The sequence below is a fragment of the Talpa occidentalis genome, unplaced genomic scaffold, assembly GCF_014898055.3.
Source record: "Talpa occidentalis isolate TD23 unplaced genomic scaffold, MPIMG_talOcc4v2.1 talOcc4.14, whole genome shotgun sequence".
Taxonomy (NCBI): Eukaryota; Metazoa; Chordata; class Mammalia; order Eulipotyphla; family Talpidae; genus Talpa; species Talpa occidentalis.
The window spans coordinates 3,519,760-3,546,325 of NW_023601433.1; the positions used below are offsets into that span (position 1 = coordinate 3,519,760).

The following is a 26,566-nucleotide window of genomic DNA, read 5'->3' on the forward strand; positions in this document are numbered from 1 at the left end:
TCACCCCAGAACAGACAGTCCTCTGCTGGTCCTCTCTCCGCTGCGTCCAGAAACAGCAGGGTGTCGTGTTTATTTATTCAACTCGGTGGGAACACGGTGTCTCGGTGTGCTGACCGCTGCCTCCAGCCGGGGCGCACGCGTGCCCCCGGGGGGACCTGGGCTTGGCGGAGCCTCGTCAGGCGCAGGCCTCAGAGCTCAGCGGCTCTTTGTTTGGAAGCTCAGGGGCCTGAGACTTGCGCTGGGCTGGGGGTCTCGGGACCTCCCTGTTCCTGGTGGTGCTGGAGCCGGGGCCGGCCTAGGAGCCAGGGGTGAAATAAAGCTGCTGTTTGGAGCTGCCTGGAAGTCACTCTTCCCCCTGTTCTCCCTGCGGCTTCCTCAGCTCTCTTCTCCCTCGTGGTTGTGTTCTCCCTGCGGAAGCCTCCAGCAGGGCTTTGCACAGAGTCGTAATTCATTTATTCATTCATCAAATATTTAGTGCGGATCTCTGTGAGACCCCGGCAAGGCCCAGGGCACAAACTCGGTAACACAGGACACTACCCTTGTGCTTGGCCAGCGGCCAGCACTCTCGGAACCCCGCTGCAAGCGTTCAGACTCCACAAGGAAGGTGAGGTGCGGAGCCCCACTCAGCGCGGGGCCCTGGGGCAGGGGGCCTGGTCCCCACAGAAACACAGGGTCTTGGACGAACAACCGAGCCTGCCTCGTCCGAGGGCAGAGCCAGCCGTGGACAACCCTGTTGTCCCTTCCGCCCGCGACCGCTTCACGCGCCACCCCGAGGGACATGTTGTCAGGCCCTGGGCCTCCCAGAGTCGTCTTGTTGGCTCCGGAAGCTTTCACGTGTCTTCTCTCCCGTGGTCCTTGACGGGAGCCCAGAGGCCCCTCTCCTCGTCTGCGCATCGTCCACCGGCTGCTCTAAGAGCAGTTATTGGGACAGTCCAGCTCGGGGCCGAGGTTCGGGGTCAGCCGCAGCCCACCACGGGGCAGCTGCCCAGCGGCTGGGCCTGCTCAGACAGCGGGCCCCGGGGGAGGCGGGCAGGCCTCTGCTGCGGCAGGAATTCCTACCACTGTGGAAAGCCGGGTCCTGCCCTCCCGGCGGGCCCCTCCCCGTCAAGGATTCGGCTGGCCCCGGCCCTCCTGCCACTTCAGAACCCCTCAGCTGGAGCTCCGGGATTGTTATTCTTTCCCATTTAAGGACATTCCATTTCATGTGTAATTAAATGTGTGGTATTGAATTAATGTTTTCTTCTGAGCATTTTTGGCAGCCTGAGACCCTCGGGTCTGGCCAGTGCAAAGAAAGCACACACACTCCTCCGGGCGCCTCCGAGCGCCTCCTGTCCTTCCCCCCACTTCCTGCGAGAACCTCCCTCTCCTTCCCGCTCACTGTCAACCCCAGGACTCCCCTCCTCATGCCAGTACGCTGAGTCTGCAGAGCCCCTCTGTTCTTCTGGGGGGTTGGGGCCTTGGATTCTGCCCCCTGGCGCCCTGTCGTCTGCGGAAGGTGCCTTGCGGCTCCGCAGTGAGGGCCAGGGTGGTGAGCGGGGGCGCGCTGGGGCCTTGCAGATGGAGTGGTTCGCCCAGCCATGGCGGCCAGTGTCCCCGGGGAGCAGGGCTTACAAGGCCCGGGGAGAGTCACGCTGAGGGACCGCAGGGACACAGCCCCCCAACAGCTGGTGATCGTGGTTAAGTCACAACAGAGACATGTTCTGGGACACAGGACCTCAGGGTCCTGTGGGGAGCACGGCAGAGGACTGCCCGCACCCGGGTGGACAGGCCCACTGCCCGAGGTGTCCGCAGGACCACCGTCCCACGCCTGCTCTGCCCTTGACTCAACGTCACTGTTAAGTGGCTTGACGCCCTTGAACTTCATCTTCCTCCTCACCGGCGCGGTAGGTGGCTGTGGAGTCCATTGTTGGAAAGGGCGTGGGGCTACGGGGGGTCCTGACAAGCTAAGACGAGGCATCAGGAGGTACTTGATGGCGGCAGGATCCCTGGGTCTCAGCAAGAAGACCGGGGCTCAGGGGAGCAGCGTGGCCAGGGGAGCAGCGAAGGCAGGGAGGTGGGAGAGGCAGCAGGGGCAGAGGCCGGGAGGGCAGCTCGGAGACCCGTCGGGCAGCCTGCAGGGAGGGGCCCACTCAGGGCTGCCCACCGGACGGCCTCCCGGGACAGTCATCAGCCGGACCACCCCGGGATCAGCGAATGTCTGTCAGCGCAGTCTGGGTCTCGCTGAGGGCGCTCTGGCTTGGGGGGCGCGGCGGGGCTGGCTTTGCTGCCTGACATACATATTCAGCACCGCCGGGCCTGGGAAATCTGTCTCCTCGGCCGATCGATGGCTGTCCTGAGTAGATGGCCGTCTCTGCCTCTGATGTCTTCATTCCTCCTCTGACCGGCCTCCCCTGCACGCTGTGTTGGGCTCGGGGGGAGGAGGCTGGGCATCCCGGTGGCTTGGACGGGGCCGCTGGCTCCCCAGCAGCCGCACGCCGTTCTATTTCAGAAGCAAAGCGCCCTCCTCCTCCAGCTTCTCCCCCAGCCGCTGTCGTTGGCAGGTAGACTGGGCGCAGGTAAGACGAACAGCTGGTAGGAAGGAAGGAGGTGGACTTTCCTTACATGTCCATGGTGGTTCAGGTATTTCCTGGGATCTCCATTATCTGACAATGTTGGGTGAGCCAGGCCACGCCCAGGCCAAGCCACGTCGCCAGTCCAGGAGCCAGAGCCGGGCCGGGAGGGCCCCCGAGCGGCAGGGTCGGCGCGCACAGACTTGGGCTTCTCCGAGTCCTTGCTCTTCTGGCAACACCGTATTTTGTGGGGTTCATGCTTTCCCTTCATCCCCGGTCAGCGGCCCCCGCTCTCCCGGCACAGGGAGGGAAGCCGACAGGTGTCACTGTGTCCCCGGCCACGCCGTCTGTCCGTGCCGGTCCCAGAAGCCTTTGTTTCTAGGACGAGGCGGCTGGGAACTGGGGCCAGACGAGGAGGCCGCCTGCCCGCTGACCACTGTGGGCTCTCGCTCTTCGCAGCCCCCTGGAGGAGGGGTTCGGCTCCGAGTCAGGCCTGATCCCACCGACTTCTGAGCCCAGAAGTAACCCCACACGCCTAGACCCGCTCTCTGGGCCCCAGCTGGGAGGACCCCTCCCAGGCAGTCACCGCCATGTCCTCGGCCTCTGTGTCCGATGCGCTTGCCCGGGGGACGCAGCTCTCCAGATTGCTGCCCGGTGGGACCAACCTGGGGGCTCTCCCCCGAGCAGGAGCTGGGCAGAGCCCGGCTGCAGGGGGCAGGAGTCTTTGATTCCCAGAGACCCTCCGCCCGCGCAGGGCCCTGTCTCCCGGCGCCCCTGCCTCCCTGGGCCGGGCGCTTCTGCCCACTCCCCGTGTCGGAGCCGGTGACCCGGGCTCTGCCGGGCCAGCCGGGCAGGCAGTAAATGAGATGGATGCCCTCCCCTTCTGGGGAATCCATCACTCGCTGGCGTGTGGGTCAGACGGCCTCACCAGAGCCCGCCCTGAGCAGCCTGTGGGAGCTAAAAATAAGCACAAGCAGGGCCCGATGGACGCGAGGCTCGGCGTTTCCCAGGCCTGAGCAGGCCCTTCTCCTACTGCCCCAGAGCCCGGGGTGGGGTCCTCCCTTCCTCGGGCCCCAGCACAGCAGGACAGCAGAAAGGAGGGGCTGAGTGGGGGGTGTCTCTGGCCTGGGCCTCGGTGGCCACCCACTCGGGGGGGGGTGGGGACGGCAGCCTCCTGCCTCCTGTCGTGGAAGGGGCCGTAGGCCACGAGAGATGCTGAGGCCTCCCTTGGCATCTTTTAGCTCTGTGACCTTGGGGGGGCTGGCCTGCCTCGGGGTGCTCCTCCACCTCTTGGGTGCTTGGAATGGGATGTGGAGTCACCAGGAGGCCGAGGCGCCCCGACTCCCTTCACCTGCTTCTTTCCAACTGGAGGCAGCAGGTCAGGGGTGTGCTGGGTCTTCGGGGGGACCCCGAGGAAGCCTGTGGCTAGATCCAGCCCCTTCTTGCAGAAGCTGCCTGTTCCCTTGGGGAGCGACCTGGCTGGGGGGAGCTGTCTCCTGGGGCGGTGCTGGGGGAGGCGTCTGCTTCGTCTCCCTGTGCTCCCCTCACCATCTTGGTCAGTTGGCTTCAGCCTGTCGCTGACCTTGCGGCTCTCGGGCTCCTCCGGAGGGGCCAGGCCGGCCAACGGGCACAGGACAACCCGCAGGAGATGGTGGCTGCGTGTGGCTCTCGGGGTCTCCTTGCATTCTCTCTCTGAGGAGAGGGACCTCTCAGGTAGATGGTCCCCAAACATTTTTAGCTGCCCTTTAGTGCATAATCCCCGTCACAAGCCGACACTGTGCCAGGGGCAGAGGCCATCTACCGGGACAGAGCCCGCGTGTGTGTGAGTGTGTGTGAGTGTGAGTGTGTGTGTGTGTGCGTGTGTGTGCGCGCGCGCGTGCATTGTGATTTCCTTGTGTGTCTTTTTGGTTTGTCCCCAACCTTGGGCCGTGCTTTTCATAGGAATGACCCCCTTTGTCTCCACCAGAGCGCAGCTAGTCAGGGGTTGTGGTTGCTCCTATTTTGCAGACGAGGACACGGAGGGCCTGGGGTGCACTAACTCTCTGAAACTCAAAACCTAGCAAGGAGGTGGAGCTGGGGTTCAAGCCCCACCTTGAGAACTGAGAAGCCTCGCTCTGTGCGAGGACCGTAGCCTGGGGACAGGGGCTCCTCACGCCCATGGTGGCATCTGCGCTCAGCCCCGGTCCCCGGGGCCGGGCACGGTGACTGCTGAGCCCGGGCCCTCCCAGCATCCCGGAAGCTGCGCTGTCACTGCCGCGGACCCCGCGCTCAGGCCGGGAAGCCCGTGTGGGCGGGCAGGCCAGGGGGGCAGAGCAGAGGTCCGGCTTCCCCCCTGGTCAGACTCTCACGCCCAGCGCGGGCCCCGGCTCTCCCTGCTGTGGCCTCGGGCAGAACTCCCGCCGAGACCCCGGGCTCTCGGCCGGGAGGCCCGGCGTGGGCTGACCTGGCCGCCCCCTGTCTGCCCGCAGATGTGCAGCACATCAAGAGGAGGGACATCGTGCTGAAGCGAGAGCTGGGCGAGGGCGCCTTCGGGAAGGTCTTCCTGGCTGAGTGCTACAACCTCAGCCCCACCAAGGACAAGATGCTTGTGGCTGTGAAGGTAACTCCGGGCCCGGTGGCCCCAGAGGGGTGGCTGGGGCTGGATAGAGGGAGGGACAGGCTGCTCCCTGGGGAGATGGTGCCCACTGGCTTTGTCAGCTGCCGCTGGGCCCTGGCTCTGAGGTCAAAGACGTGTCCTCTGGACCGCAACCGTTTCCCCTGGCTTCTGAGGTGGAGAGCTGCAGCACCTCAGGGTGCCTGGGGGTAGCTGCAGGAGCAGGTTAAGCTTGTAAAAAGAGCCCAGTTTATTCTGGAGGCCCCAGCAGGCCTGCCCCGCTCCTCAATGACTTTGGGGTCCCGTGGTCCCTTCCTGGGAAGTCACTAGATCATTTTCCAACAGCAGAGGTGGGGGTGGGTGGCTTGTGGGCTGCAGATATCACTGCGAAGAGAAGGGAGCGGGTGGGCAGCTCCGAGGGCAGGGAGGGCTGTGGATGAACTTGGAAGAAATTCTCAAAGCCCCCTCCGGCCCGGCGATCCAGGTTCTGACCCTCAGGGGCAGCATGCCCAGGACCACTGCTGGCAGCTGCGTGCCCGGCCACTGACCACAGGTCTTGGTGTGGCTGGGCCAGCTGTGCAGCTTTGCAGCTGGGCTGACCTGCCTGGGGAAGGCACTTGGCCCCCGCGGTCACCTCCCACCCCCTCGGGCCGGCTGTGAGGGTATATCACAGTGGGCGAATCTTGGAATGTGACTGGCATAAACAAGTCAAAAGAAGTCAGGACACCTCCCGAGAGCCCCTGGGGGCTAGGGAGCCCTGGCCTGGAGGGCGGCGGGGTGAGGTCTCCGTGGGTGATTCTCTCCTTCTGAGGTGTGCTGGGCAGCGAGCACTCTCTCGGCTTCCAGTGTACACTGATGACCCCATGTTTGTGCCTTCTGCGAGTGTGAGTTCTCTACCATGTCCTGCAGACCCTGCTCCCCAAGAGGACTCTCCCCCGGACCCCGAAAAGTCCCATCGTTCACACTGAGGGCTCTAACCAAACTGCCCCTGCTACAGCACTTTGGGGGACCTTGTATTCATAGCATGGTGTGTCTGCAACTGTGGGAGGCCATAGAGGCCAGGGGACCCCCAGGCGTCCCAGCAGTGCTGTGTGGGCCCCGGGCATCGTGGGGAACCAAAGCCTGGGTGGCTGTCCTCGTCCCTCCGCTGGTTAGCTGTGTGGCCTTGAGCAAGATGCTTAACCTCTCTGGGCCTCAGTTTCCTTCCGTGTAATAGGAATTCTAATAGCCCCTCTTTAGAGTCCCGGTGATTACATCACATAACATGTGAAGCCCCGCGTGTGCTGGTTGGGACATAGTAAGTGCTCAGTGCAGAGTCAGTCCTTGCTCTTTGTCTTCTATCATCATCATCATCTCGATGTCCATGTGATTGAAAGTGGTTACACACAGCACGCTTGACCTCTGGCACTGACCGCCTAGAACAGAGATGACTGCACTCACCAAAGGGCCAGAGGATAAACATTTGTGCTTTGGGGGGCACTGGTTCTCCATGAGAACCCCTGAACTCTGCCTGGGTAGTGGGAAAGCAACATACACAGCTCGTAAACTAATGAGGGTGACTACTTTCCTTTTTTTTTTTAATAAAAATAACCATTGACTGCTGACCTCTACTCTTGAAAATAAATAAGGAACTCAATCACTGCCCCATAAAAGGCTAACGATCCTGACAGCTGCTAATAAACTAACTCGTGTGTGTCCACAGTAGCCGATGGTCGGAGGAGTGAAGTGGCACTAAACAGTCAGGACCAGGGATGTGGAAAGGTTTCTAATTTTGTCTAAACCCAGACTTGGCCCATCCCTGAAACATGATTTACAGGATGACACTGATCCTCTATGGGGGGTGGGGAGCGGGTTCCAGCACCCTTGGGGGCTGGGGGATGGGCCAAAACTCTGGGAGACGCCCCCACTGCATGGTCTGGTGGTGAGGGCCCCTTCCAGAGTGGATAATGCAAAACATGTTTTCTGTGGGCTTGCGGACAACCCATTCAAGTGTAACCCACAATTAGGGCTTCCCAAAATTGTGACTTTAAATTAATTGCCAAGAATTTTTTGATCACCAGTTGTTATGAAAAACAAAAAGCAGAAATGACAGCCTTGGTTTTGAAGACACTTGTATTCCGTTGGGGAGACAAGAGGAGGCCCATGAAAGAAACAAGAGCAGGACAGGTTGTGTGTGTGTAAGGGTGGCACTAAAATCATGTCATTCGCAATATTTTTAAATAGACAAAGCCACATTTAAATAGTCATTTAACAAATAATACATTTACTTAAAAGAATTCAAAAGTCTCCTTGATACCCAAATAGCTAATAAGGGTATGAAGCAAGTGTCCAATCTACTCCATCATCAGAAAAATGCATATTGAGTCATCATGAAATGCCACCACACGCAGGCTCATGGGCCTCATAGTAATGACAATACCAAGTGCTGACAAAGATATGGGGCAACTTGCAACATGCCTGCATCAGTGGAAACATAAGGAGTATAATTTCTTTAAAAACATTTTGGTATTGTAGTACGTTGTTGTAAGGGTCAACACGCCTATCTCTAGGTCTGTACCCAACAGGTAGTTATCTATGCATCCATCCATCCATCTCTCCATTTATCTTCCATCCATCCATCCATCCATCCATCCATCCATCCATCCATCCAGCCATCATTAATCTATGACCTATTTATCATCCATCCATCTATAATCTGTCTATCTATGCATGTATCTATCTATCTATGTATCTGTCTACCTACAATATGGTATGGCTAAGGATATTCACAGAGCATTACTTACAACAGCCAAGTGTCCATTAGTAGCAATCCCAGTATCCATCCGATGAGTAAGCATGATATATTCACACAACGGCAAACTATTCACAAGGAAAATGAATGCCACAATGCGCAAGAATCTCAGCAATAAGATGTTGATGTAGATATATATGTATACTTATATCTATAATACATACATGTTTCTACTTATTCACAGTTCAAAAAATAGAAGAAAAACTAAACTAGTATTTAGGAATTCATATTTAGGTAGTAAAATTATCAATGGCCAGAACACAAATTTCCTTATAATTTTAATTATTGGGGTTTAATGAGGTATTTCTTCCAACACGTCCAAATGGCCCCTTTTGATCTGGAGGGTGGTTTTTGTTTTTTGTTTTTGTATATGGGGAGTTTGTGATTTCTAGTTTCAACTGCTTCAAATTGAGCAGCAACTTCTGATATCAGTGAAACAATCTGGGTGGAGAATCTCAGATTTTTACTATTTTCCCAAGTTTTTAAAGTAAAATTTCCTCCCACTTGTAACACTTTTTAGCCTCAGACTTTCTGCAGGCCCTTCTAGAGTGTTCCTCCCAAGTCCCATAAAACAGCCCTCTCTCTGTGCTCATTTGGTTTCCAGACTTTTCATCCTATTAAATGATGACATTGACTGGCCTCTATGTCATCAATGAGTTGGGGGTCATTCCAGCTAATATGTTCCTCTGTGGGGCAGACATATTCCTCTGAGAATCCAACCAGCAGTGAGTGATCCGGGTATAAAGGGCTGGTCGGTATCATCCATAGGGATAAAGGACCGGCCTGCTAATCTGGGCTGTCATGTGGCTAAGACTCAATTGAGAGTTTTTCTGCCTGAAAGGACAGCATATGCAAAAGTCCTGAGGCAGACAGAGTCTTGGAGGGGACAAAGGACAGGAAGACCTGGACTCGGAAGTGTAGTGAACAGGGTAGGGACGGAGAGGCGGTAGGAAGAGGTGGGACAGCCTAGAGTTAGTGCCTGGGACTGAGTTAAGGATTTTACCCTGAAAATAGTTGGAACAGGGTCTCCCTGGTGGCGCAGGCAATTGAGCGCCACTTTTTGAAGCTGTCTGCAGCCTCTGCAGCGCGGGTTCCATCTCGGCCAGCGGGCAAGAATCCCACATGGCGCAGCAGACCTCTCCTGTCTCGCCCGCTGCTCCCCTCAGCAGTGTATTTCGTCAGTCTGCCTGTTCTGTTCCCTGCTCTGTCTCTGGTGAATCCTCTCACCCTCCTGCGCATCTGGCCTGTACCCTGGTTCTTGTATAAATAAATAAAAAAAACTTTAAAAAATAGTGGGAACAGAAGCTAGTTTGAAGCTAGGAAGACAGATGAGGAAGGACTCCTGTGTGTGTGATAACGATCCACCTTCCTCCCTGATAAAATCGTTCAGGAATCTCAACAAGGAGAAGCGACAGTGGATCTTGAGAGACAAAGAGAAAGGTGGTTTCATATCTTCATTTCAAAGGGTTGACTGGTGTGTGTGTGTGTGTGTGTGCGTGTGTACGCACATGTGTGTTTAGACCCCAGGGAATCTAAACAGTAGGAATGTGAGTGTTTACAAATGTGTGTGTCCCTGCTCATATAATAAAACAGGGTTCAATTATGTTAATGGATCTGAAATTGGTCACCCCCAAAAGTAGTGGGCAGCAGAAGCCCTAGGTTGGGCAAGATGAGGGGTTCAGTGGCTCTGTGGAGTGGGGAGCTATTGAGAAAGCTGTGTCCTCACCTCCCATCCCACTAAGTAGCCCCAGGAAACCCATTCCCCATGCAGAGGGGGGTAGGGAGACCAGAAGCACAATGCTCTCAAAGTTTGGAGGTACAGAGACAACAGGGACAGCATCTAGCTCCCTCTCAGTTCTGTGCCTACCACCTTGAGTCTCCAGAGGCCCCTTGGCCAGACCTCTGCTCACCTTCCAGCCACTGAGGGTGGCTGTGCTGACGTTTCCTGAGAGGGGCCAGGGAGCCTCAGAGCTGACTTTCCCCTCATTGTTCTCTGGCATCTCAGCCCCAGGTGCACCATCCCTGGCACAGCTGCTCACAGGTGAACCCAGTGCCACCTCCAACCATATGCCAATTACCTAGGAACTTTGGGTGGGACCAGGAGCTGGAGACCCCATGTGACAGCCGAGGGAGAAGGCAGGAGCAGCTGCATGGGGAACCCCAGGGCCTGCAGTGGCCCGTGCCCCCCACAAGGATCTCAGTCTGCCTGGTGTGTGGGCACCGGGAGTGGGCACACTGACTGGCAGTTGGAGAGCTGAGAACGGAAATATCCTGCGGCGGCCGCTGGCACCCGCGATGGGCAGGAGTGATTTACAGAGATGGGGAGAGGCCACTTGGCTGGCCCCAAATTTGATCTACTTTTCCCTCTCATAAATCCAGCACTCACATAAATCTCTGTGCTCTCCCGTCCCACCCATGCGGGTTCCTTTTCTTCCCCTGCTTGTTTTTCACGACAATAAATAAATCTCTGACTGTCCCGCTACCCCCGCCCAGCATCTCAGGGCTGGGCCGCCGTGGGGCTGCCTCCCCACCCTAGCAGGCGCCTCCCACACCCCTTTGCAGGGGTGTTGGTCCCAGAAGGTGGGCGCATGGGGCTGCAGACCATTGGTGGCTGCAGTGCCATTGGTGGGTGGCTTCCTGGGGAGCGTGATTGCACCCTGGGGTCTTTAAGCCCCAGATAAAAGCTTATTCATTGGGAGCCAGCCATGTCTTCATCCCGGGAACAGCCTTCTTGCCAGGAGGGGAGCGCACGGCCCCTCCCCGGCGCCGCTAAAACCCAGTGTCCTGTGTTGCTCCCAGGCCCTGAAGGACCCCACCCTGGCCGCCCGGAAGGATTTCCAGAGGGAGGCTGAGCTGCTCACCAACCTGCAGCACGAGCACATCGTCAAGTTCTACGGGGTGTGCGGCGATGGGGACCCCCTCATCATGGTGTTCGAGTACATGAAGCACGGGGACCTGAACAAGTTCCTCAGGTAAGCGGGGACCGTCATCTGCACCCCACTCCCCACCTTGCCCTGCTGCCTCGCCCTGAGGTTCTCACTGGAGCCAGAAACACGATGCCTCTGGACCCTGCGGTTCAGGGAAGCAAGCTTTGTTCTTCCCCATCACACCCTGAGCGGCTGGACGCAGGCCTTTGCTGCTGGTTCTGTGGGGGACGTGGCGATGGTGGGGGAGTAACCTGTGCTCTTCCTCCTGAGGCCGAGGTGGGCTGAGAGCAGGAGCAGGGGCTGGGCGGGGTCCAAGCGGGAGCCCAGGGGCCCTGCCAACCCATCTCGTCCATCTCTAAGGTTCGGGTCCAGCCCGCCGGGCGGTGGCAACTAGCTGGGTGCCTTGGGCTCTCAGTGCTGGGAAGCGAGTCTGGTACCTTGCATCCTCCCACGGGCCTCGCCAGAGACTTTTTAATGATGAATAAAATGTCTCAAGGCTGTAAATTCATCAGAGGCAGAGATGGATAAAAAGAAATGAGCAGATTTCCCTCAGGTAAATTTGAATCATGCTGTCCGGTACAGTAGCTGCGTGTGGCTACTTGAATTTTAATGGACAGGAATTAAAAATGTAAAAGCTCAGTCCTTGATTGCAGAGGGCTCCGTAGCCACGTGCGGCGAGTGGCCACCCTGAGGCAGTGAAGGATTGAACATTCCTGTCCCTAGAAAGTTCTAGTGGATAGCACTGCTCTAGCGTGGTGGGGTACACTTGCAAGGACTCCCCTAAGTCTGGAGCCCGAGCGCCTGGAGTTTGAGAGGCTCTCGTGGAAGTGGCAGGAGACTGCAGGATTGACTCCCCATAGGAGACCCCATCTCATCCGAGAGTGGTGCCTGGATGTGGCGGGGCAGCCACGCCCCCAGGCTGTGGGCTTGAGCATCCAGGGAGCACGTTGGGCTCTGGGGCCCCGCATGCTTGTGGTGTGGTCTCTCCAACCCCCTACCCTGAATCCCACTGAATTCCACAGCTAAGAGAGTCCTAGAATTCATATGTAGTCATGGAAGACCCTCACCTCTGCCCCCAAACTGGCGAGGGTCCCCCTGAAGATGGGGCCTTCAGTAGAGGTCTGAGGTTTAGAGGGGGTCGGAAGGGCTGGTGGGAGACACGGGTCAGAAGCATCTTTGAGTTACGCCTGTGAGCTGGGCTGTGAAAAATGGCCCGAGAGGAATCAAATGAATCTCTAGCATGTTCTGAGCCTCGTGACCTTGGCCTCACATGCCCTTCCTGCCTTGCCTGTAGACTGGCCCTTATCATAGGACAGACTTGGGCTCAGCTCTTTGTCATGTCTTAGTGATACCCCTGGAGCAAGGTCTTTGACTTCAGTTTTGTCTCCCCCAAAACAATAACCTCACTCAGGGCTTCACCGGCTGTTCTGAGTACGACGTGACGATATTCGCACCTAGGTGAGTTCCACGTAGCTGGGCGCTCAGTCAGCGGTGATGCGCATTATTGCAGGTGTCACTTATTTCATCAGGAGCAGGGAAGCAGATAGTTTCTAATTCAGGCGACACCCTTCTCAGTGACCAGGCTGTTCCTCTCCCTGGTTTTTGCTCCTCTGGGGTCAGAGGGACACACTCCCTCTCCCATCACACCCCCATGGACCAAGCGGGCCTTCGATCCCAGTGGCACCAACAGGACTAAACCGGTGTCTGCCTGTGCTGCTATCAGGCCCGGTATCGCGCCAGGCCACGTCCACCCGACGTCCCTTGGCTGGCGATTTCAGGGGTGGGCTGCAGTGACTTTCCTGGTGGACAGGAGTGAGACCGGCCCACTGCCCCCCTTCCTTGCCTGCCGTGGCAGTCACTCTCCTTCGGGCACGGAGGGCAGAGCCCACAGGAGATAATAAAATGAACGTGTCCGTATTTAACGGTGCCTTTCAGTGGAAATTGGAGAAGCAGTAAAACAGGCTGGGCCTTGCTGCACACCAGGTCTCTGTGGCCGAGACTTCATAAATAAGAGCCCTGGGCGTGGCTCTGGCTCACTGGGCCTTTTGCAGGAAAAAGGGGATGCCGTAAGTGACGGATATGACCGGCACGGTGTTAGGGTAACAAATCTGAGCTGGCTTTGGAGTGGAGGGGGAACTGGGTCTCCCCAGGATGCTGCCTTAGGGTCACATCTGGCCCTGCCCCCAACAGAAGCCACTCACGCTCAGTGGTGTGCAGGGGCGCTTAGGAGGGTGCCCTCTGGCCCAGGTCGGAGGCTCAGGGCCAGGAGCCATCAGAAAGGCCGTGACCCAGCCCTCCCCACCAATCAGAAGCCTGGGGCCGGGGCCTCCGGGCCTGTGTGCCCAGCCTCTCCATGTGCCTTCAAGTTCAAAGCTCTCTCCAGCCACATGTCTGCTTTCAGCTTCCTCCTAAATCACCCAGTGGCCACTCTGGGACCTCTGGGACTTTGGCCATTATGTGCCTCAGTTTCCTCATCTGAAAATTGGGGTGGGGGAGGCCTAAGTGAATTAACATATTTCAGACACTCAGAAACATATTTACATATTAACATATTTCAGACACCCATTCTTGGAGCACATGAGAGCCATGTTGGGTTGCTGCTCATGAATTATTCTGTGGTGGACATCGGGGATCTAGGAACCCACTGGAGAGCAGTAAAACATTAAAAAGAGTAGGTTTACCCATGATCCTTTGGAGCACACCTGGATTTACACCTCTGCCTTCCCTGGGAACCGAGGCATCACCTGCACCCACACTCGCAGGTGACAGAGCTAGGCCAGGTGGGTGAGAAGGGAGGCTGTGTTCCTTTCTGCGGTGCATTCCCGAGGCCACACACCCCGAACAGCCTCTCCTGGTCCCCTGAGTCGTCTCTGCCCCCTCTCTCCTCCCCGCCCCCGCAGGGCCCACGGGCCGGACGCCATGATCCTCGTGGACGGGCAGCCACGCCAGGCGAAAGGCGAGCTGGGGCTCTCCCAAATGCTCCACATCGCCAGCCAGATTGCCTCGGGCATGGTGTACCTGGCCTCTCAGCACTTCGTGCACCGAGACCTGGCCACTAGGAACTGCCTGGTGGGGGCCAACCTGCTGGTGAAGATCGGGGACTTCGGCATGTCCAGGGACGTCTACAGCACCGACTACTACAGGGTAAGGGGCTGTGCAGGCGGCAGGACTCGAGGCAGAGCTAACCCTGCTCACGTGTCTTTGTCATTGTCCATGAGCCCTGTCACCCTGGAGCACACGCACATGCCCATGGCCACACGCACACCCGATGGCCTTGCTGGCCACTTGCACCTTGGCACACCTGTCTATTAATCTCTGCTTCACTCCACTCTGCCCTTTGGACATCTGACTGAGCCGTAGCCTCACATGGCAGTAACAGGGACGCACTGGGTCCTGCTTGTACCAACGCCCATTCTTCATGCAAACGCGTGTCCGCGTGTGTGTGTGTGCGTGTGTGTGTGCACGTGTGTGTGTGCGCGCCCAAATGCACACCGACAAGCTCAACTTGGTGCTGGACTTCCCCCTCTTCCAACTCAGTGCCCAGTCCAGCCCCACCCCCCATACACGCTATTCTCTGAAATGATCTGGTGTCCCCGCAGGATTGTCTTGTCTTCAGAGGTAGACCCGGATGAGAAACCCGAAGTAGCAAAACACGGTTACCATATTGTCGAGAGGAGGGAAGCGAGCGTATCCTCCCTGTCACGGTGGGACACAGGTGCAGGGGCTCTAGGAGAAGCCGAGAGGTTGTCAGGGGAGACAGGCTGTCCAGGCGGAGGTGGCTCGGTCAAGTTTCCTTCTATCTGGTCGTCCACTCCTCAACAGGTGTCTGATTTTGCTCCCAGAATTGATTTTGCCCTCAGTCACTGAGAACCCCTTTCCTGTGGGTCTTGGAGCGGTTCTGAGAGTGTCGTGATCAGAGACTGGATGACAGCCATTTATCCCCCAAGGGGGAAGTCTGGTGTGACCTCAGGTGCTGAGACTGAGACGGGCTAACTTCTGCCAGCTTATCGGGAGGCAGACGCCTCAGAGAGAGGGAAGATGGACTTTGGAATGTGGAATCGAGAGGTGGAGGGGTGGGGGAGCGTATTCTGGAGACTGAGGGGCATGTGGCCTTGTCCTCACCTTCTTTGTAGGAAACAAGTGATCAAGGGCCGGGCATGGCCATCCTGCTGGCCTGAGCACAGTGGACCCAGAGGCAGGAGCTGGGCTGGACCCCTGCAGGTTGGTTCTGTCCGGCTGCTCCTGTTGGCTTCACGGGAGGAGGCATCAGCTGGCCACTCTAGACCCTTCATTCTCGAGAACAATGGATTGAGAAATGCCCTGTGTGGCTCGAAAGCAACTTACTCATGGTATCACCCAAAGACAGTGGATGATAAGTTATCAGGAGGGCAGATGAGGCAAATAGACCAGGCCAGTGGGGTGTGCTGGGAGGGCATCTGCATGAGGTGGGTGCTTTCTCTAGCCTCTGCCTATCCAGGTCCCCAGAGATGAGAAAGGAGCACAAGGCAGCAGTAGGCACGGCCAGGTGACCAGGACAGACCTGCCAGGGAGAACAAAGTGCGGTGGGCTTAGCATCTAGATCCACGTTTCCAGGCCCTTCCACGAGCGTGGCGCGTGGCTGCTGGGGCTGCGGGGATTCGAGCGCACCCTCTAGCCGGAGCAGCCCCGTGTGATTCCTCTGACGCCGCATGGCGGGTTCGCTGGGCCGTGTGCCCAGCTCAGGTGCGTGCTGACTACAGCAAGGACCGCTGCTCCTCCCAGGGGCGGACACAGATGGTGCCGCGTCTCCACCGACCCGCCTGGGTCTTGGGAAACAGCGTCTGGCCAGAGTGTGGGTGGCCTCAGTTGGCAAACTCGCTTTGAGGGGGGCACTTAATAGCTCTGGCTTCCGGTTGTGCCATCGCTGTAAGCACTGGGCGCTGCGGCTCTGCACTCCGGGGAGCTCCGAGGAGCCTCATTTCTGCAGGCACGGGACAGCTGGAGTTTAAGGAGGGCAGAGTGAGGCAGGGGGTGCACTCGCTGGGTGGCCCCAGCTGCATTTTCATGAATTCCAAGCTAGGTAGAAGCGGAGACCATGCGACTTGACATGCATGTCTTTGATCCCAAGGGAGTTTCCATAAAGAAGGGGACCTATGGAGCAAAAGCACAAGCCCTGGGGACGTGTCGCCTGTGGGTGGTGGGTACTCCAGTCTCCATGTTCAAAGGGCAGCTTCCCTGTCTTCAGGGCCCTAAGGCACGCCCTGTTTCTCCTCCCCACTCTTTGTAAAACAAAAGGAAAAGCAGATTTGCCTGAAACTTGAGGTCTTGTTTTTTGTTTGGGAAGAAGCAGGGGACAGTCCCAGAGCTGGAGGTAACCTCTCCAAGCACTCAGCTCACATCCTAACACTGGTGGCCGGGGCACCCCAGCGCCCAGTCCCTAGCCCTACTCAATTTTCCCATTTTTTTTAAGATTTATTTATTTATGCATACAAGAGCTGGGGTACAGGCCAGAGGTGTGGGGGGTGAGAGGATTCACCAGAGACAGAGTGGGGAGCAGAACAGGCAGACTGACTGAAATACACTGCTGAGGGGAGCAGTGGGGAGACAGGAGAGGTCTGCTGCGCCACGTGGGCAGCTCCCTGGCGGGGGATCGAACTCAGGCCGCAGTGGCTGGCGATCGCTTGATAGCGCTGTGTCTTTAATCCCTGCGCCATCAGGGAGGCCCGATTTTCCCATTTTTAAAGGGAGAATGACTATAGTCACCCAACAGAGTTACTTTGGTGTAAAACGAGTGAATTTGTAGCAAGAACCTGAAGACACTACTTATGAGAAAAACTATCACTTATATTGTCTTGTGTGGGCCCCTCCCAAGGCAAAAAACTCAATAATCTTACGTCCACGTAATGTAATTCTTGGGTGGGCGAGAGGGTTTGCTGACACTGGACAGTTACCTGGAATCCTGCAGCTGCCCCAAAGGGGCAAGCCTCTGAGTTGGCCACCTCTGGAAATTTCATTCCCGAAGTTTCAACTTCAAAATATGAGGGCTTGGTCCTCGCCTAGTCTTCAGGCCCGTGTTCATCTGGACCTGCCTGTGTATCTTAGAGTGAGGTCTCTGTTCGGGTGATTTATGGAAGGTGTCTGTGCATGCATGCATGTGTGTGTGTGTGTGTGTGTGTTTGCTAAATGCCAGCTGAGGCCCTGGGGGAATGCAGTGATTTATCAGGTAGCAAGAATATTGAAGGAGTCTCCCTGCAACTGATACCCCAAGATAGGCTGCCCCCCTGTGCTCCATGGCTTACTGAAATCTGCTGGGCCTAGGAGTGTGCCGGCTTCTTATGCCTGATGCAGTGAAATGCAGATAATTGGGGCGTGTGTGTGTGTGTGTGTGTGTGTTCACCCGCTCAGCGCTGATTCCAAAGTGTGCATGCAAGGGCAGGGGAGGAAGTGGAGATAAGCTCCTGCTTATATAGTCTTTCTGTTTCATTTTTAATTTCTTGGAACAAAGAGGCACCATCTGGCTTCCGCAGAGTGGTATGCAAACGGTTTACAAAGGTGAACCGCCTAATTTCCTGTTACCTATTTAGAGAGAGAAAACAAACATGTCTGCACTGGAGGGCCAGAGTCATTCGTTGTCTCTGCTTGAGACAATGCCAGTGACAGGCGCCTTTCTTTTCTCCTTATGCGTCATTGACTGGACCCTCTTGCCAGCGCCCGCACGCCCGCCTTGACAAGGGGGTAGCGCAGGTGCCATCGCTGGGACCATTATCCTTTTCTCAGAACATCACACGACACTAAGATACACTAGAGGTCAAGTCTAGAATTTTTTAGAAAGTGTCGTGGTTCCTACAGAGGAGGAGGTTGGGGTTCCAGAATAGAAATGCCTTCAGGTGTTTTGACTTGGAGGGGAGCTGGTGTGTGGGGATTCCGGACGGATGGGGTTGGGAGGGGAGACATCTGATCCTGTGCTCTCAGAGCCTCGGGAGCCTGCCTGCCTCCTCGCCCCGCTGCCCCTGCTCCCCGACAGTGCCCGGACTTGGTGGGCACCCAGTAAAAAAAGAAAAAGAATGAACAATGAGTGAAGTCAGCATGGGGATTCACAGGGAAGCAGGAAGCGGATCAGACCAGATCAGGGGGATCCTGGCCAGGCGACCACTCTGGTTGCAAGGGGAGGGGCAGAGGATGTGAGGGATCCGCTATCTGAGGAAGTAGAAGCTGAATCTGGGGACACCGTCTAGGGGGCAGAAGTGCACAGATGCGCTTCAAGCAGGGGCGGTCCTGGTGGGAGATGAGCTGAGTGTCCAGGAGATGGGGAGGAAAAGCACCCCCAAATCCAGACGGACCCACATATGGGGGAAATTAGGCAGCTCTGGCAGCTGAGAGCAAGGCCCAGATGTCTGGAGCCCCCCTGGAAAGCACGATAGCAGTCCCCCTTGGGGTGTGGGAGTCATTTAGAAAACATCCATCCGGAGGGTAGAATATTTGATTTTATGGATGTCACGGTGCCCCCCACGGCAGTGACGAGAAGCTCAGGCTCTTGGACCCGGTGTTGCTTGGGTTCTAATCTCAGCTCCTGTGATTCTGAATCCGGCCTTGGGCGAGTTACTTAACCTTTCTTTGCCCCAACTAGAATGTGGGGCTAACAGCCCCTGTCGAATGCATTTGCTATGAGGATTAGGAGTTACTAAGTACGAAGCTTTGAAGACGGTGAATGCTAACGACGTGTTACTGCTACTCTTACTGAAGCTGAGATACGAGTGTCTGTCCCTCTCCAAAGTGAGTGTTCTGAAGAAGGCCCGCCTACGTGCCTGCATGACGGCGGGCCAGCTGCTGTGACAAGCAGATGCACGGATATGCAGCGGCTCCCAGGGCAAGAGCAGCTTATTTCCAGGCCGCCGAACAGTGTGAGCAAGTGAGCTGGTGGTGCAGCCACCTGCCTGCCCCTGGCCATCACCCAGGGGGAGGCCGCCCCTTCCTCGTGTGATGTCCCTGGTACCCTATGGAGGGACGCGTGTGGCTGATAGGCCTGGCCTGCGGGGGGCCCATCACGTCACGTCACTATGTGTAAGGGAGGCTGAGCAGTGGCGGGGTGCAGCGCCCCTAGTAGAAGAGAAGAGAGCAGATTCAAATGGGCAGCTGGCGATTCCTGCCAAGGGGTGAAGGAGGCCCCTCCCTCTTCTAGCATTGTTGTCCAGCAGCATGCCACCCAGGTCTGATGGTCTGTCGGGAAAGTTAGCACAAGACAACCTGAAACAGCCTGACCTTCTACTGCTACCCCCTCCTGAACAGAGATGGTGACCCTGAGACACCCCCTTTAATTTTCCCTTGCAGTCCCATGAGCTTTGTAATGGGGGTGCTTGGCTCCACCTGCCATCTTGGTGCTTTGGTTTATCCCTCCGGAAAGCAGGACGGTCACACTCACGAGAAATACCTCCCATGGGTTGGGCTGGGAGAAGGGGGTGTTCTAAGTGAAAAGGGGTGGTGAAGGGGAAACCGGGATGTATTCCAAGTCCTGGCTGACATCCTCCGGGGCTGTGGAGAGCAGGGCAAGCTCCCTGATGAAAAGCCCAGTCCTCAGCCAGCAGACTCTGCAACTCCAAGACATCCTGAAGTTTTGTGAGCAATGTAGCATGTTGGGTGCTGTATTCTGGTTTGGGTTTTGGGCTCGGAGCATTCGAGACAATCCCAAAGGTGTTGATGGCCCAATGGCTTACTAGAAGTGTGTTTTCTAGCCTCTCAATCTCACGAGAATATGTTAGAGATCCAAGGTCTGGGGGTGCGGAGGGGGAGCCCCCTGATTAGCTGAGTCAGATCCCGAGGCTCATGCAAAGCAATCTGACCACTGGGCTCTAAGGCTACTCCTAGTTTTGGGATCAGAAGAATATAGATTGGTTGTGGGGTCATATGGGCTGACAGCCTGTGTGGCTCCACAAAGTCTTATTAATTAATTAATAGTCCTTGACCTCAAGGGGAGAGAGGCCCTTTGGGGGACACCAAGTAGGTAGCAGTGTGCTGGGAAAAGTTGGTGGTCTACGGAATAACATGGAATTTACTTTTACCTTTTAAAGGTGGGGATATAATGTAAGCCAGTTGGCTTTCAGGATGACAAGGTGCACCAAGGCCCTGGCTTCTTGTTGGGGCTGGGGAAGCCACCCAGGCACTACACCCCATCCCTCTTCTCTGCCCTGTCCATATTCTGTGTTCAGAGCCCCAGACAGAGAAAGCAGGCGGGTGGAGCTCTGCGTGTGCTTGGACGTGCTGGAGCCACATAGACGGTGGCCATGCTGCACAGCTCACTGAACACCCAGTTTTGACTTTGCAGGCCAGCCATGGGGAGACTGTACCCCTCAAAGGTGGAATTCTTGTTGCTCATTTCAGCTGTCATCAGGCAGAGGCCCTGCAGAGGCATGCAGGCTTGCGACATGCGTGTGGCCCCAGTGTGCAGGCAGACGACTGGGTGGGGCTCTCTGTCCGTACCACCAGGAGAGGCGGCCACCGGGCCAGCCTCCGGGCAAGATCCGCGCTACCCTGCTTGAGCGTCTGCTGTAAGACGGGGTGCCACGGTGCACACATCTTGAGTGAATTTTAAAAAGCAACTTAAATGCTAAGACCCATTAAGCTGCACAGAGCTGCGGAGGGAATGAACACGGAGGAAGGGGTGTTGGATAGATTTATGCTAATTATAGGTATTACAACCTTGTTTCCTTGATTAAAGCCAAAGGATTTGCACACTAATTATCTACAAAATATCAGGCATTTTGGAATGTCAAGTCTGTTGAGGGAAAGGACTGCTGTTCAGGACGCCTTGGTCTCAGGGCGACCGTGCTGCCAATTAGAGGCCTCACTTTCCCTGTGAAAGGGAGGTGGGAGTCGTGACTGTGGTGTGACGCTCTCTTTTAAGTTTTACCTTTAGTGGGGAGAAGTTCTGTGTGTGATGCAAAGAAGTGGGAGGCTTGATTGAGGATGGAGGGGGTCAGAACCAAGGTACACGACCAATGCCAAGGTCATGTCAAGCACCTCTGCCCCCGATCAGAGCCGTTCGATACTCCAGCCGATTTTTTCTCTCCGCAGAAAACAAGGGAACAGCCTCTAGTTTTGAAATGAGCTCTTCCCACTCACTTGGGTCCAGCTTAGTGGCTGAAGTCTGCTTTCCTCCCTCGCCTCCTTTGAGGTCTTCCACCTGATGGGCAGAAGAATTCCTGGGCAGGTGTTACCGATGTTCTTTTAAGATGAGAATTACCTGGATTTTTCTGGGCACCTTGGCACCTCTAGACCTCTGACCTCTGACCTTCTGGGCCCAATCTCTCTTTATTCCAGAGCAGTGGCTGTGCTAGGGCAGCTGCACAAAACTCGGGCATCTCGTAACTGCAAAAGTGAATGTAGTGCAGGTATTGGTGTCCTGAGCCCGCTCAGCTCATATGCACAGTTTTTATTGGTGAAATCAATAAAATTATTGATGTCCTGGAGAGAGTTGACATGGTTGAGATAGGCGGCGCCTTGACAGCCAGGTCAGGTTGGAACACCTCTCCAGTCGTCAGCCGAGGGCTCCAGCTGTCCACGTGTTGAACCTGGTCATGCGGGTGAACTTCCCCTTGAACCCCATCTGCTAGCATGATGAGGTCTGTGTGTTGGGAATAGGACTCACTTCCCCTCCCGACTGTGGGCAAGATGAACAGAACATAAGCTGCACTCCTAGGAAATGAAAATCTCAGGGAATATAAAACAGGATGGAAATGCATAGCTTCGCCCTAAGCCAGAGGAAGGCAAATCTTACTGAAGGGTTACGCGTTTCAATAGTCCATCTTATTAGACCGACAGCTTGGGTCCTGAGGGCTGGGTTGGCAGGAGTGGCTGAATTTTCGGGGGTGTTCTTCTTTGGGGTTCTATGAACCAAGTCACGGAGGCAGACAAACTGGAGGCGTGATCTAGAACGGCATGTCACTCCATTAGCCAAAGCTGAAGAGGCAGAGATGCATGGAAGGACGCATCTGCACAGGAAAGGGGTGGTCCTCGAAGGGCCACCTGCTGGATGTGGGTCACTGACGGACGGCCATGGAGGACTCGCCTGCTGTTCTTGTGCAAACGAGACTGTATGTGAAGGCACCATCAGGCAGTGGCGAGGAACCAAACCACCCATGACGACGACCCAGGGCAGAGGCCACGAGTCCATGCTGGGTGCTTAGCACAGGAGTATGGGAGAGAATTCTTCAGAATCGGTGGCGTCTGGGAAGGTGACCTGAAGGCCCCTGGCCTGGGCTCTCCGAATCTCTCCAAGACCTTTCTGTGTCCCTCGAGTATTGGAGGCCAATGGACAAATGCCAGATTATTCCAATTTAAAGAAACTGGAAGCTGAGGAACACCTTGAACCCATCTCTCCACCACCCCTGGGGGTCCAAAGACTAGCCCAGGTCATCTGGACAGATGTTTCGCCATCCTCTTCAGTGCATCTGCCAGGATTCTGGGCTTCCGCAGGTGCCCCCTAGTCCTTCCAGCTGTTGTCAGCAGAGATTTCTGTTTGTCTCTATCCTTTGTCACATCCTTTGGAAGTGGGAAGTTCTCAGTTCTGTCTAGGCAGAGCCCTACCTGTTCCAGCTAAGTCTGCTTCATCCTGAGTCTGGATGAACTGGAACTGGTACCTCCAGCCAGTGGACAGAAATGTGGTTTGTAATAAACGTGGTCTCCTCAGTGGACATAAACTTGGTTTGTATTATAACACCCAGGAAACGCTAACGAAGCTCGGGGCCACCAGAGGGGCTTGCACTTTTTGTTGGCAATTTGGGAGTCAATGGCATATAAATAGGCTCCTGCCCTTGTCCTGCCAAAAGTGAAGATCCTTTCCCCAAGTGTTATCCTGTGGTCTCCGAAACTTGGTCCGCAATCCCTATAATTTCAAAATCTCATTGTTCTCTTCTGCCAGTGACAGTGGCGGGCTTGATGGAAGTGAACACAGTCACCCTTGTCTCCACAGGGGCAGGTATTGGGGCAAAAAAGACTAGAAGGTGGCCCATCAGATAGATTCAGGTCCTGAGGCAGCAGTCCCAGGAGGCCATGGAATCAGGGTTGATTCTGTGCATCCCGGCGCCTGTGGAGGGCTGGGGTGGCACTGCCTGATCACCTGACAGTGGCACCAGTGGCTTGTACTGTGACAGATCCTGTTTGGGCTCCTCAAGTGTGAAAGACCTTTTTTCTGCAGGCAGACTGAATATATAACATATAAAGATACATAAATTTCCATACAAATATCTTCTTTACCAGCTGTAATTAAGATATTTGCATGCAAAGAGAACATTCTGTTCCCTTGACTTGCTCCTGGTAGGGAATTGTATTTCTCTCATAATCCTCAAAGCCCAAGACTTTGTGATCTGTCTGTGTCTAAACAGGAGGAGGAGGAGGCTGAGGACTGGGTCAATAGAGTATCTGAAATTCAGAATTTCAAACACTGATTTGACTCCTGGTTGCTTATTTTTCTTTTCAGGCGTAGGTAATCCCACAGATTAGCTAGGGTGGGACAGGACAGAGGTGGGGTGGGAAGCCAGAAACGCAAGAGAAAGTGGGCAAAGCACTCACTAATTCCCGAGTCAGGTAGATACACCTTCCAGTAGCTGCTCCTTCTATTAATAAGCTACGTGACCTTAAGAAATTTTTCAGAATTCTCTAAGCTGTAGATCCTTATCTGTAAAAAAAAAAAAAGAGAGAGAACAATTTCTTCTTTTGTGTGGATTAAATAAGATAATGTATGCAAATTGCCTGGTACCTATTAGGCTCTCAATACATGGTAATTACCATTCTGTGTAAGTGAATAAGGTAGAAATTATATATGAGAAATTTAAAATAATTTTAATTTACAAGCCAAGGTATTTTCAATGATGGTCTTTGGTGCTGGAGACTGAAATTGAAGGGGAGAAGAATCTACCAGAAGAACTCAGGAAGATTTAAAACAAAGCCACTCATTTCTCCAGGACTGGTTTAGACATTCACGTTGGTCTGTTGGAAGGCCAGGAGGAACAAGAAAGTTCTTCTGTTTGGTCAAAGGAAGAGCTTTCCCTTTGTGGAACTGGTAACTCCAGCCAGGAGCAAACTTTTTGATCATTGCCGGCCATGAATTCTGCAGTAGACAAAGCCACGCCCTAGGCCTCCCAAGCGTGTGTTGTCCAAGAGGAAAATTTCAGGGTCACGTGCCCAAGAGCCTTGGGGACAGAGACAAAGCTGGTTTCAGTCCTGTCCCCTCTCCTTTCTCTCTAGTCATCTATGACACGAGGGTCCTGGCTTGTTGTGTGTAACATAAGCTAATGGACGTGAGAGAGAGTGGCGAACTGTTAGCTTGGGAGCTCTTGGTCCCGCCACCACCATGGCCACCAGGATAGTCTGCTAGTGAGTGACATGCACACTCTGGAAAAATGAGTCAAGTCCATCAACATCCTCAAGTTGATTGGCAGCTGGTCAGTACCTCACATCTCCCCCTCTGCCAATTACATTGACAACCTCGGCCTCCTGGCCTCCGTGGTCTCGTGCTCTCTGCCTCTACAGCCAGGAAGGACCTTTGACTCAAATCTCAGTTTGTTCTTGATTTGGCTGTTTCCTTACCCAACGAGTCAGTCCTCAACTTCCCTGCAGTCTGGGTATGTGTGTATTCATGCCCTCGAGTTGCTCAGGTACTATGACTCAACACAATCTCTCTTAAAAACAAAGGGACCTGGGGCCTCTCTGGTGGCATAAGGGGTTAAGATGCAACCTATGAAGCTGTCCGCAGACACTGCAGCACAAGTTCGATCCCCGGCCAGGGAGCTACCCACATGGCGCAGCAGACCTCTCCTGTCTCACCCACTGCTCCCCTCAGCAGTGGATTTCAGTAGATCCACCTGTTCTCTCCCCACTCTGTCTCTGGTGAATCCTCTCACCCTCCCACACCTCTGGCCTGTACCCCAGTTCTTGTATGCATAAATAAGTAAATCTTAAAAAAAAAAGTAAAGGGATCCACTCCCCATTTTTAGTACAAAAAGTACTTAAAAAATGCTTGGTATTTGCCCAAAGGACACAGAAACAATAATTCAAAAGGGCACCTGCACCCCTATGTTTATAGCAGCACTGTTTACAATAGCTAAGCTTTGGAAACAACCCAGATGCCCAAAAATAGATGACTGGATCAAGAAGATGTGGCACATATACACCATGGAATATTACTCAGCAATCAAAAAAGATAAACACATGCAATTTGCAGCAACATGGATGGCGCTGGAAGGGATCATGCTCAGCGAAATAAGCCAAAAAGAAAAATACCGGATGGTCTCACTCATAGCAGGAATCTAGAAAACCTAAATAAGGGACCAGGAAAAAGAATAACTATAAGAAAGAAAAAAGTCAAAATCAACAAGCAACTATAGACCAGAGACACACTACAGTGGGGGGCAGGGGGAGGAGAAGAGGGATTAGGGTCAGAGAAAGGGGGGGTGGGAATTGTATGGGGACTAGAACCAAGACGAAAATGCACACATTGTGCAAAAATGAAAAATGATGTAAGAATTATATAAAATAAAATAATTCATAAAAAAATAAAAAATAAAAATATATATTCCTATGTCAGATGCTTGGCATGTAAGGAAAGACGCCCTCACTGGCCTCAGCACTTTTAAATAGATCCTCACGGTTCCCCAGCTGCAGACCCTCACGGTGAGGTTGTCGGCTCACGGGGAAGATGCGATGGTGTCAGCGAAGGGAGAGCCAGCTGGATCTGATGCCTCATCAAGACCAGGCATCTGCTTATCAGTGGAGAGGTCTGAGTAAATGTCTCACGATAATTAAAATGCCCATGAGACAAGTTAGCGCCAGAAGGACAGTTTATTAACGCACTCAGGGGACCGGATTATTCGAAGGCTGTATCGTCGCAGCATCCACAGCCAGTAAGCCGACCTGTGCGGGAAGCCTGGTCACGCTCAGAAGGTCGCTTCAAGAACAGACACCAACAGGAGGGGCCCCCGGACTCCAGTGGTCATGGCATACAGCTACGACGAAGCCGACATTCCCGGGACAGCTTGGCCTCCCGGGAGGTCCAGAACGCCTAAGTGCTCCTCTCTCCTTGACCAAGGGGAGGCGCGTAGCCACATCCAGGTCCAGATGACTGTGATTGGCCATAATCTCCCACCAGCGTGGCCCTCTTTCTTCACCTGCCGATTAGGGCACAATTGAGCGATTGAGCGAGCTAGGAGAGCCTGCAAGTCACGATTTTCAGGCAACCTCGGATATACATCTCTACCCCCAGGCCTTGCTGGCTTATCTTAAAGAGACCTACTGCGTTTCCTCCACTTCCGATGACTTGGGCGAAGCCACTTCATAGGCAGACGCCGGTGCTTCCCGCACCACCGAGCTGCCTTTCCGCCCACAGCTCGGGTCCTTCCTGCCGCTGGCATATTGAGTCAGCAAGCAGCGAGTGCCCCGGGGCAGCAGGGAGAGCTCGGGAATAGTTCTGGCTGGCAGTGGATGTCCACAGGCGTGTGACCAGAGGGCCTTGGGGTCTGCATCTGAGATCAGTGGACCACGTGGGACCCGCTGGTGACGACCTCAGCGAGGGGAGAGCCGGGGTTCCGGGTGAGTGCTGTGCTGTGCCAGTCCTGGCCACCCCGGTCAGCGCTCCCGCACCAGGGCCTCTGCTGCGCCCGTCCCTCTGGCCGTGGAAGGACTTATTGTGGCTTGGGTGTGAGCTGACCGAATGCACCGTACCGGGCGGTCTGCGCCA

General features: G+C 55.1%; 1 protein-coding gene across 2 annotated transcripts in view; it reads left to right on the plus strand.

The window, feature by feature from the left end:
- The window catches only part of NTRK3 (neurotrophic receptor tyrosine kinase 3), a 249,703-nt gene that overhangs the window by 195,147 nt on the left and 27,990 nt on the right, over positions 1–26,566 (plus strand). For both annotated transcript variants that reach the window (XM_054694738.1, XM_037510027.2), the window contains exons 13-15: positions 5,018–5,148; positions 10,733–10,905; positions 13,761–14,004. In XM_054694738.1, the coding sequence (XP_054550713.1) occupies positions 5,018–5,148; positions 10,733–10,905; positions 13,761–14,004 (548 nt within the window). The remainder of the gene's footprint in view (positions 1–5,017; positions 5,149–10,732; positions 10,906–13,760; positions 14,005–26,566) is intronic.